Raw genomic sequence first — 12,184 nt, 5'->3', positions numbered from 1 at the left:
AGTCTACCATGTATTTAAGTGCCACACAGTGATCTCAGGATAATAGCATGACATTATTATGCAGTTACACATTGAGCCCGACAGTGCCAAGGATAGGGCTAAAAGTAAGGAAGACTTACTGAGTTCTAATCATAGATTTGCCACAGATTTGCTATATAATCAGCTTTTATTACCATTGTTGTTTCCCACTCCTACTCTAAGCACTACGGCACCACAAATAAACAATTTTTATATTGGAGCCACTGACCCCAACAAAAAAAATCAACTACAGTCCCCACACAACCTTGCAGGAGGGGGAGGAGGCTTGGGGTGGCCCCAGAAATGGGGGGTTCAAGGTGTGGGCTAGATCTCTGGACTGAAGTGGGAGACTGGATGCAGAAGGGGAGGCAGGCTCTGGAATGGGGATGAGAGGTTTGGAGTACAGGGAGGGGCTGTAGACTAGGATCAAAGGTTTTGGACTGCAGGAGTGGCCTCAGCACTGAGGAAGTGGGCTGGGGTGTGGATGCAAGTTCTGAGAAGGATTTAAGATGTGAGCGGGGCTTCTGATCTGGGACAGGAGGAGTTGGGATGGGAGTGCAGAAGTTGGAAAGTGAGAGGGGGTCCAGTGTGGGGATTTGAGGTGTGGGGTGGGGTTTGGGAGGAAGTTTGAGTGCAGGATTGGGTTCTGATTTGGGTTACGGGCATGTGTGAGGGTGCAGATTCTAGAAGGGCATTAGGGTGCAGGAGAGGGTTCTAACCTGGTGTAAGGAGTTGGGGTGAAGTCTCAGGCCTGGCAGCACTTTCCTGAAGGAGCTCCTAATCAGTGGAACTAAGGAAGGCTCCAGGCCTGCCCTGGCTCTGCGCTGCTCCTGGAACCAGCTGCCATGTTTGGCATCTATGTAGAGGGACCAGAAGGTTGTGAGGTGCATGTCCCCCTCACCCACAGTCTCCTTTCCTGCACCTCCCATTGGCCATAGTACGCAGCTGTTCTAGCTTGTGAATACCAGGGGCTTCTGGCCTGTGGTGTGGGGATTTGCTAATCTGTGGGCCACGTGTGTCCTGCGGGCCAGAGGTCCCCCCCACCCCATTTTAGAGCCTTCAGCACAGGATCAAGGCCCCATTATTTTAGACATTGCACATACACATAACAGAAAGACAGACCCTACCCCAGAAATCTAACAATCCAATTTTGGCTCAACTTCTCTGGCCTTCATTATACTACATGTGGAAAAGGGCTAATAAAACTACTTACTTCAAGGGATTATTGTAAGTGCTATTTATTTGTATTGCTATTTTGCATAGACACCTCGGAATGGATCAAGGGTGAAATCCAGGCCCCTACTGAAGTCAGCTGGGATTCTGCGTTTCATTCGGCCAATGATTTCATCCCAGACTTTCATTATGCTACAGATATTTGGGAGAAACGTCCTTGCCCCCAAAGAGCTTACAACACATTGGATTGCTTAGATGATTTCCACCTAGCTTAGACCCTTTGACCTTTAGGGCATATTATACAATCCATCTAGATGCTGGCTGTTAGGAAGGACAGTACACAATGAGAGCAGCTACACATGCCCCTTCCTTCACCAGATAGGAAGAAAGGCTTTCAAAAGCTGGGGGTATCCTTTCAGAAGGTCCTGTCTCCACAGGCAGTGCACGATTCGAAAAGCCGCACTTTCGAATTGCTGCGGCCGCCATTATGCTAATGAGACGCTGCATATTCATTGCAGTGTCTCATTAGCACATTTTGAACCTGCTCATTAGCAGGCCCCTTTTGAAAGGAAGGGGCACGTGTAGACCCAGCCTTTGTGGTAGATAAAGATATGGTTTGGCTCATCGGGAAGTTCCGGTTTTTGTGGGTGTGGAGAGGTGGCTGGATTTATTTTCAAGTATGTGCTTCAAATGTGTCTCAGAAGTGCTGAGAAGCAAGGATAGGTGCTTTTATGGCAGTTAAGTGTGGCACTAGAAGCTGAAAGCCCATGTTGTCACATGGGCATAATTCATAAAATCAGGTGTTTAAAAGAGCTGAAAATAAGGCACTCAGTGACTCCAAATTCCAGTGAGATATCACCAGGTTCAAATTTTGTGCAGAAGGAGTCCTCAACTATCCCTTTAGCTGTAACTGACTATGCCGATGCTTTAAGCTTCAGAATGGCACATGGAATGCTATTTCTGGAATCCTATTATACAGATACAAAGAAAGAAACTACTTTTAAAATGCTCTGAAAAAGAAAAATATTAAAACATTAGAATAACCATCCTGGGTCAGACCATAGGTCCATCCAGCCCAGTATCTTGTCTTCCAACAATACCAAATGCCAGGTGCCACAGACGCAATTAACAGAACAGGTAGCCATCAAGTGATGCATCCCCTGATATTTAAGTATCATAGGAGAACCTTATACTGTTTAGAGCTTTGCTTTGGGTGAGCACTGAAAAGTTTGAATGGTTGTCAAGGCCTTCTCCAATCTCCTTAAGTCTTCAGTGATGGTTTCCAACTGTTTGGAGAACTCTTTTACATGGGAGCTCCAGTGGTTCTGAAGAAGAAAAGCAGTATTTAGCCTGCTAGTCAGGTCATGCCTACACAGCAAGCCAGAGGGGTGATTCAGCTTTTGGTCTACCTTGCTTGCTAAAAATAGCAGTGAAACTGTTCCATCACAGGCTAGCTGCCTGAGTGTATGCCCTCCACCCCCAGATATGGGGTATGTACTCATCTAGTTAGCTTGAGCAGCTGCTCATGCTTGGTGGCTTTTCTACTATCTTTAGCAAGCTAGCTCAATGAAACCTTGCTCACGTGCTGCCATCACAGCTCCTGAGTGAATAGGGTGTTCGTATTATGTATTTGGCATTATCCAAGAAATGTCTGGGCAATTCGAAATAAATCTTTCATTGTACATCCTGTTCTCTAGCTCCAGTTTCTCCTCCTGACATCATTTTGAAATGGTCATTCCCTGAATCATGGAGTGGAGTGAAAAAAGGCTGGGGTGGATTCAACTACAGTATTCCAGCCCCTGGTGAGGATGTCATCATCTTACCTAGTAAGTAAGGGAAAACAAGTTATGAATTCCCATCCCCCAGTAACACCAACAGTATGTCCACACAGTAAACATTAGTCCAGTTTTAACATGTGCTAGTTAACACAACAGTAATTCCAGTGTACACAGGGTACACGCATTCGACCACAGACTGTAGCATACATATATGTGTGTTGGAACAAATGTTGCTTAAAGAGCATAGCTCTCTCTCTCTCGTGCACACACGCCCTCATCTACTGAACAAATATGCACATGATTCTGTGATGGGATTTTTTTTTTGTAAACTCATATGTACCACATCTCAAGTAATGCAGAATGTGTCTTTCCACCAGGCCCACTGATAAGGTGTGGAGGCAAAGGGGGCAATTTCCCCCCACAGCCCAGCAAGTCAAAGGGGACCAAGGCTCCTGGCTGCTTCTTTAATGTCTTTATCCTCAGAATATCCCTGTGAAATAGAAAAATCCTATTATCCCCATGTTACAGATGGGAAACTAAGGAACAGAGAGGCTAAGTGACTTGTCCAAGAGAGTCTGGGGAAGAGGAGAGATTCCAGGTAGCCTTTTGCTAGGTTAATGCACAAACCACTTGCTCATGTATCACTTTCAGTCGATTGGGTTGAATAATTTCACTGCAGTTAAATACTGACCAACAAATTTACAAAGTTTTCACACATCTTCCTCCCCCACCCTCCCCACACATAGTTTTTTCACCCAACGGTAGGTTGAACATTTCTAATTATGGTGAAGAATCAAGGATTTATTTTAAATAATTGTCCTTCACACTCATTTTCCCCCCAAAACCTCTAGCAGGAACACACAAATTTAGAAGAATTATAGATGGTGACCAAATTTGAAAAATTCTAATCTATTCACTTGCAATTGACAAACAGAAAATGTGCAGTTTTTTCTATTCTATGATATCTAGGTTCTTATAGCACTGTCACTACCATATTGTGTGAGATTCTTTTGACAGTGCATTGAGAAGCTTAATTAACTTCATTCAACATGTAATTCATTCTGTCTGTCATCTTCTCCTCAGAGGAAGAATTAGGTGGACAGTGGAATTTTTTCTTTTGGCTGTATTTTCTATTCCACTTCTGTGTGTTTATGTTAGAGAATACACACTGAAGAAATACACCTTGTGGTTGGAGCAGAAGATGGTGAGGTTTATGAGGTGCTTAGTTCCTGGGGGGAGTTCTTTCTAAAGTCTTGAAGTCGTCCTGAGAAAGCCCTGTTTCCTGCATACATAAGCATTACCCTTGTTGAAGAAAGTTCTACTGTGGTTCAGGGCAGAATTGTTAAACACATTTTCCATCCTGCGTCTTAAAGCTCTTTTAAATACTCTGGGCCCAGGCTACTGTGCAGCCTAAAGATGAAGACTGAGACATTGCTGTATTACATTATGTTACAATCATTACCCAACTAATCTCAACAATAGCTCTGATATGGATTATATAAGAAAGCTGTCTTATACCTATTCTTCCCACAGACAAAGTGAGGCACAGAGAAAAATAATGGATGCATCCAAGATCAGGGAGCAACTGAATGCTAGAGCAGCATTAGAATCCAAGAATTCTTAGTTCTGAGTCCTGACGTTTAGCTCATTAGATCAGGCAGGTCCACATGGCACAAAAATCCCACCTCCACACTCTACAAGTACCTTATTGAACGGAGAAACCAAAGCAAAATGTTTAATGAGCAAAAAGAAACAAATGAGTGGTATATTTGAATATTAGGCTGGGCACAATTTAGTGCAGTGTGTTTAGTTTATAGGGGGCTGCACCTTCTGTTTGCCTGCGTTCCTCACAGATTAAATAACTGTCATGTTGTTGTAAATGGACATAATCCCTTCTTGGCTCTCAGCCTGGTGCACATTACAAATGCCTGGTTAGTGTCCAAAGCCTACTCCACCTCATTTCCCAGGCTTTTCCATTAATATAAAACAAAAAGGAATACATTCTCTAGCTTGATCACTCTCCCTTGCTAGCTCTGTTATCATTTTCCTCACCATTCCCTCCTCCTGCCTCAGAAATGCTTCATCTCCACTCCTTCTGAGTGGGTCCAGTGTTCCCTCTAACCTTTTCCAGCTATGTGCTATCAAGGCTGATCCCCACTCTGGCACTTTGAGTGCAGAAGGTGGGGGCCCACAAGAACCTTTAACTACTCTGCCACTAAGAGTTTCTGCTTTGAAAAAAAAAACTTCCCAAGGTCATAGGTTCCCTGAGCCAGGGGATATGCTGCCATCACCCAAGTGCAAAAATCCCTTTCAAAACACAGAAAGACACACTTGGGATGTCTCCCTGTGGGGTAAGCCCAAGCTCCTACCTCCCCCTCAGGAAACGGCTTGAAAACAACTGCAATTTCTTAACAGCTGACCTTTCAGTCACAGGCATGGGCACACAGAACATCCTGCCTTCTGGGACACAGGAATCAGATCATAGTCTCAAAAAGGTGATTATATTAACAAAACAAAGAGGACATACTTGGTGAGCATAGCTAGTTGTTAGGTGTTATAGAGCAAGTGAAAAGGGTAGGTTAAAGTACAGAGAGTTGCTTCCCTGGGATTAGTTAAAAAGTTTACAGTGTACAAGGGGGGTACATAAATCAGCCACATAAATCCCACAAACCAAACCAAAATATCACCTGATCCCCTGTGATTAAACATCCCCTTTCTGTTCAGATGTCTGTTGTTCCGAGATTCAGTCCTTTCCATGCATGGATATTACTGAAAAATTCCGAACCTGGTTCCTGGCTTGTTTCATCTCAGATTATCTCCTCTGACCACTCAAAGACCACTAGAAAGATTACTGCTTCCAATTCTAATCTTACTATCTTCCCATTGGCTCCCCTGGCTCCCTGCCAACACTTCCTGAAGATTTTCAAGGACCACTGTTTCTGGGTTTAACCCTTTATAGGGAATTTAATTAATTGATTGGCTGGGATGTCGAGAAAAGGGTAGTAGCCTTCCCATCCATCAGATGTACGGAATAAATGTTTATCTGTACCAAGGCATGTGTGTGCACAACCCCGAGAAAAGAAACACCTAGTTGTGGGCATTCTGCTAATCCACCAGGTGGAATTTGAATCTCACCTGAGTGGCCAAACAAGTATGTATCTTACACAGAACACAGACTGAGATCCATTAGTTCCAGCTGCAAACATGACAACCATGCAACGCCACCTAGGGTCCCCAGATCAGTCACAGTACTATTGGTTAGGTTAGAGGAGAGACGACCTTTACTTATCATCCAAAACTCCTACATGGGGTGGATTGTGCCTGTAATGAAACCTTTAGGGGGACTACTGATGCCAGAGTAGCTCACTGGTGAGTGTGTGTGTTATGGGTCCTCCCCTAGGCCCAAGTCACAGTGGACCTGAGGCTGTTACAATTCCAGAGGCAGTGCTTTGGGGTGAGAAGGAGATACTCTGTCCACTCTAGTGGATAGGATGGTAACCTAGGGCTTGGAAGAGTTGGGTTAAACTCCCTGTTTCACTGCTGACTTTCTGTGTGGCCTTGGGCAAGTTCTTTAGGTTTCCTCAGCTTCTTGTTCACTATCAGTAAAATGTGGATATCAATGTATCCATTTTTCACAGGGGTCTTGTGAGACTAAGAGATAATGAACTTCTCAGATACTGGGGTAAGGGAAGCTATTTCAGTAGATTAGTTTGAGTTGTATTTCACCTCTGACGTTCTGTGGTTCAGTCCCTGATATCTGAGCCAATATAACAGCTAGTGCATAAGGAGAAATCATACGAATAAGGATTGCAGATCAAGCTCATTCCCTGTATGGGGACTCCCATACTTAAAACCCAGTTGCACGGCTTGATTCATTTCCTTCCATCAGCAAACAGTAGCTGTCTTCATTCCAGGCCAGATCACAGAATTCATTAGCTCCTCAAGCACTCAGATTTTTGGTGCTATGGTTTATGGTTTTCAGTATGACACACTCCTGACACATTGCATATTGGGTGGAAGGAGAATGGGTTATAATTCTTGGCAATGGAATGTTGGTTTGAAAGGTCTAGATGTGATATCACGTAGCCTTTGGACTTTTATTTAGTGGTGGAATCTACTCTGTTATTCATTTTTTGATTTGGATTTTCTTTGAACTTTTTCCGTTTGAAGAGATGAATGCTGGAGTGCTGCATCTCATATAATAGCTTGTCTGTTGTGCCTGTTTTCCATTCAATGGCATGCTATGGTGTTTTATACAGCAATGGGGTTGATCAAAGGCATTATATGTCATTAGTGAGTTCTCAGTGTTGTATGTTCAAACATTAAGGCTATGAGCTTTTGTCTCGAGGAAGGACACGTAAAATGAAAGGTAGCCGTCTTAGATCTGCATTATTTTCTAAATGCAGTTGCTTGTGCTGAATATCTTGGGGGAAGGGGTAAAATAAATGCATTTTGCTGTTATCTGAAAATAAATCCTGAGCCATCTGACCTAAAGTCGCTGCTTTTAGGCACAGATAAATCACCCGTGTTATTTTCAGAGTTGCTGAAATGAGTCAATGAGGTATGTGCCACAAGAAGTAGATCAAATATTCTTTGAATCTTTAGGTCCTTTTTCTCCCACAGTGTGGGAGGAGATTAACTCTACAATGGAGCCTCTGCTTTTTCTACAGAATATATTTCTGTCCCCTCAAACGCCCTCTGAACATGAACAAATTCCTCCCTCATTTGTGCCTGTAAAACCATATTGGGTCTGCACCAGTATCTTGGAGGATCAGCATTTCCCCCTTCCATTATTATTCCAGGCTCACATGAATGAAGCTCTAGTTAAAGAGAAAACGGTGTTTCACTTATAAATCCTTGTGCACATGCTTGGGAAGTCCTGGCATGTCTGGGGGTATTGGTGAGTTTCCAGGTAAAGCTGAGAAATTCCCATGGTCTGTCCTCATGTAGATAGGCCATTGCATTGTAGATCTCTTGATGGACAATGGCCATTGAAGCCCCGCATGTGTGTTGATTGCTCTCCTTGTTGTTGTGTCTGGGAAGCTAATATCTCACCGATTCCCCAATTTACTCTATGCCCAAACAACAACTGTACAACATCATTTTCATGTCTGTATGTTTTGATGGTACACATACATGGGTAGAGAGACTTTCAGCATATAGAATCATAGAATACTAGGACTGGAAGGGACCTCAACAGTCCATCGAGTCCAGCCCCCTGCCCTCATGGCAGGACCAAATACTGTCGTCCCTGATAGACATCTATCTAACCTGTTCTTAAATATCTCCAGCGATGGAGATTCCACAACCTCCCTTGGCAATTTATTCCACTGTTTGACCACCTTGACAGTTAGGAACTTTTTCCTAATGTCCAAACTAAACCTCCCTTGCTGCAGTTTAAATCCATTGCCTTTTGTTCTATCATCAAAGGCCAAGAAGAACAAGTTTTCTCCCTCCTACTTATGACACCCTTTTAGATACTTCAAAACTGCTATCATGTTCCGCCTCAATCTTCTCTTTTCCAAACTAAACAAGCTCAGTTCTTCCAGCCTTTCTTCATAGGTCACGTTCTCTAGACCTTTAATCATTCTTGTTGCTCTTTTTTGAACCCTCTCTAATTTATCCACATCTTTCTTGAACTGTGGAGCTCAGAACTGGACACAATACTCCATCTGAGGCCTAAACAGCGCAGAGTAGAGTGGGAGAATGACTTCTCGTGTCTTGTTCACAACACACCTGTTAATGCATCCCAGAATCATGCTGCTTTTTTTGCAACAGCATCACGCTGTTGACTCATATTTAGCTTGTGGTCCACTATAACCCCTAGATCCCTTTCTGCTGTACTCATTCCTAGACAGTCTCTTCCCATTCTGTATGTGTGAAACTGATTGTTCCTTCCCAAGTGGAGCACTTTGCATTTTTCCTAATTAAACTTCATCCTGTTTACCTCAGTCCATTTCTCCAATTTATCCAGATCATTTGAATTATGACCCTGTCTTCCAAAGCTGTTGCAACCCCTCCCAGCTTGGTATCATCTGCAAACTTAATGAGCGCACTTTCTACGCCAATATTTTTGCGACCAATAGCCAATATTTTTGCGCCAATAGCTTTGCGACCGGGTGCTGGCAAACAGGGTGCGTGCTAACAGGAGGGAGTTTGGAGAGGCTCTCCTGGAGGAGGAGAAGGAAGGAAGGAGCAAACTAAAGCACCTTGGGGTAAGTGGCTGCTTATATTTGGAGGTTTTGGGCTTGTGTGTTTGTTTGGAGTTTGGAGTTTGTTTGTTTGGAGTGCTGAGCTGAGTGTGTGTTTGTTTGTTTGAAAGGCCGTGTGCTCAGGCAGGCAGGCAGGCAGGCAGTTGGAAGCTGATTAGGTTTGAATTGAAACACCGTGTGCTGATTGGCTGAGCTGTAGGCAGAGGGAGGAGCTATCAGGGAGGCTGAGCACTTAAACCCTGCTGGTAAGCGACCAGGGAGCTTTGCGACCGGGTGCTGGCAAACAGGGTGCGTGCTAACAGGAGGGAGTTTGGAGAGGCTCTCCTGGAGGAGGAGAAGGAAGGAAGGAGCAAACTAAAGCACCTTGGGGTAAGTGGCTGCTTATATTTGGAGGTTTTGGGCTTGTGTGTTTGTTTGGAGTTTGGAGTTTGTTTGTTTGGAGTGCTGAGCTGAGTGTGTGTTTGTTTGTTTGAAAGGCCGTGTGCTCAGGCAGGCAGGCAGGCAGTTGGAAGCTGATTAGGTTGGAATTGAAACACCGTGTGCTGATTGGCTGAGCTGTAGGCAGAGGGAGGAGCTATCAGGGAGGCTGAGCACTTAAACCCTGCTAGTAAGGGACCAGGGAGCTTTGCGACCGGGTGCTGGCAAACAGGGTGCGTGCTAACAGGAGGGAGTTTGGAGAGGGGAGTTTAGAGGGGGAGCTTGGAGGGAGCCAGTGACTTACTTCTGTTGCCCTTAAACTAAATCCTTTATAACAACCTCTATCTGAAACATTTAATTAACCCTCGTATATAACTAGAGTAGGAAATGGAGGCAGAAGCCCAGCAGCAGAGTGGGGGCTATCCTGTTTATTGTGTCGAGTGCAGTATGTATGACTACCTACCCTGTGGGCGGGTGGCGTATGTGTGCGCTCGATGCAAGGAGCTCCTGGCCCTCAGAGACCGAGTGCGTGCTTTGGAGGCCAGGGTGGCTGAACTGGAGGAGCTAAGGAAGGCAGAGGTGTTTGTGGATGAGACTTTCCGGGACATAGTAGGGCTGTCCCACCTCCAATCTGACAGTCCTGAGGCTGTTACGGAGGATGAAAGGCTCAGGGAAGGAGAGCAGTCAAGGGGAGCAGAGGGAAACCATCCCGTAGTTGGGACCCTCCTTCCAGAGGGTGATGTTGTATCCTCTCGTGCCGAGGATACTTCTCCGGGGGAGGGAGCGCCAGCTGTTAGGAAGAAGCAGGTTTTAGTAGTGGGGGATTCCATCATTAGAAATATAGATAGTTGGGTTTGTGATGACCGGGAGAACCGTATGGTGACTTGCCTGCCTGGTGCGAAGGTTGCGGATCTCTCGAGGCATCTAGACAGACTTATGGGCAGTGCTGGGGAGGAGCCGGTCGTCGTGGTACATGTTGGTACCAATGACATAGGGAAGGGTAGAAGAGATGTTCTGGAGGCCAAATTTAGGTTACTAGGAAGGAGACTGAAATCCAGAACATCTTTGGTGGCATTCTCTGAAATGCTTCCAGTTCCACGCGCAGGGCCAGATAGACAGGCAGAACTTCAGAGTCTCAATGCGTGGATGAGACGATGGTGTAGGGAAGAGGGGTTTAGATTTATTAGGAACTGGGGACACTTTTGGGGTAGGGGGAGCCTATACAGGAAGGATGGGCTCCACCTAAATCAAGGTGGATCCAGACTGCTGGCATTAAACATTAAAAAGGACATAGAGCAGTTTTTAAACTAAGAGGTGGGGGAAAGCCGATTGGTGCGGGGGAGCACCTGGATCGGACGGAGACTTCTCTTACACGAGGCTCCATAGACAGGGATTCCCTAGAAGTTAGTCAGATAGGGAACGTGGGAAATAATATATGGGCAAGATCAGATGTGAAACAATCGTGCATAAAAAAATCCACCACGTCTGTGAAAGGCGGACATATAAATAGTGGTAGTTTTCTAACATGCTTTTACACTAATGCTAGGAGTCTGTCTAATAAGATGGGTGAACTGGAGTACCTCATATCAAAGGAGGAAGTTGACATAATAGGCATCTCAGAAACATGGTGGAATGAGGACAATCAGTGGGACACTATCATACCGGGATATAAATTATATCGGAAAGACAGAACAGGTCGTGCGGGTGGCGGAGTGGTACTATATGTGAAGGATAATATAGAATCAAATGAAGTAAAAATCCTAAAGGAATCAAAATGTTCCATAGAATCATTATGGATAACAATTCATTCCTCTAATATGAATATGGCATTAGGAATATATTACCGACCACCTAACCAGGACAGTGATAGTGATGCTGAAATGATGAGGGAGATTAGAGAGGCTATCAAAATAAAAAACACAGTAATAATAGGAGATTTCAATTATCCCCATATTGATTGGGTGCATGTCACCTCAGGACGGGATTCAGAGATTAAATTTCTTGATGCCTTAAATGACTGCTTCTTGGAGCAGCTAGTACAGGAACCCACAAGGGGAGAGTCGATTCTCGATCTAGTCTTGACTGGAACGCAGGATCTGGTCCAAGAGGTAACTGTTACTGGACCGCTTGGAAATAGTGACCACAATATAATAACTTTTAATATTCCTGTGTTGGGAAGAACACCGCAGCGGTCAAACACTCTGGCATTTAATTTCAAAAAGGGGAATTACACTAAAATGAGGAAGCTAGTTAAACAGAAACTAAAAGGTAGAGTAATTAAACTAAAATCCCTGGAAGCTGCATGGAAACTGTTTAAAGACACCATACTAGAGGCCCAACTTAAATGTATACCCCAAATAAAAAAACACAGTAAGAGACCTAACAAAGAACCACCATGGCTAAACAGCCATGTTAAAAAGGCAGTGAGAGAGAAAAGGGCAGCTTTTAAAAAGTGGAAGTCAAATCCTAGTGAGGAAAATAGAAAGGAACATAAACACTCCCAAATTAACTGTCATAATGTAGTAAGAAAAGCCAAAAAAGAGTTTGAGGAACAGCTAGCCAAAAATTCAAAAAACAATAGTAAAA

At 44.3% G+C, this 12,184-nt stretch overlaps 1 protein-coding gene across 14 annotated transcripts in view; it reads left to right on the top strand.

Annotated features, from left to right (window-relative positions):
• Window positions 1-12,184, top strand: part of PKHD1 (PKHD1 ciliary IPT domain containing fibrocystin/polyductin) — a 455,042-nt gene that overhangs the window by 249,720 nt on the left and 193,138 nt on the right. For all 14 annotated transcript variants that reach the window (XR_012645152.1, XM_074991417.1, XM_074991418.1 and 11 more), the window contains one exon: window positions 2,889-3,017. Coding sequence is in view for 13 of the 14 variants with exons in the window: in XM_074991417.1 (XP_074847518.1) it covers window positions 2,889-3,017 (129 nt within the window). In the remaining variant the exon portion in view is untranslated. The remainder of the gene's footprint in view (window positions 1-2,888; window positions 3,018-12,184) is intronic.

This window comes from Carettochelys insculpta, chromosome 3 (assembly GCF_033958435.1).
Source record: "Carettochelys insculpta isolate YL-2023 chromosome 3, ASM3395843v1, whole genome shotgun sequence".
NCBI classification, from domain to species: Eukaryota; Metazoa; Chordata; order Testudines; family Carettochelyidae; genus Carettochelys; species Carettochelys insculpta.
The sequence above is the reverse complement of the archived record's forward strand: the minus strand, read 5'-3'. Positions and strand labels throughout refer to the sequence as shown.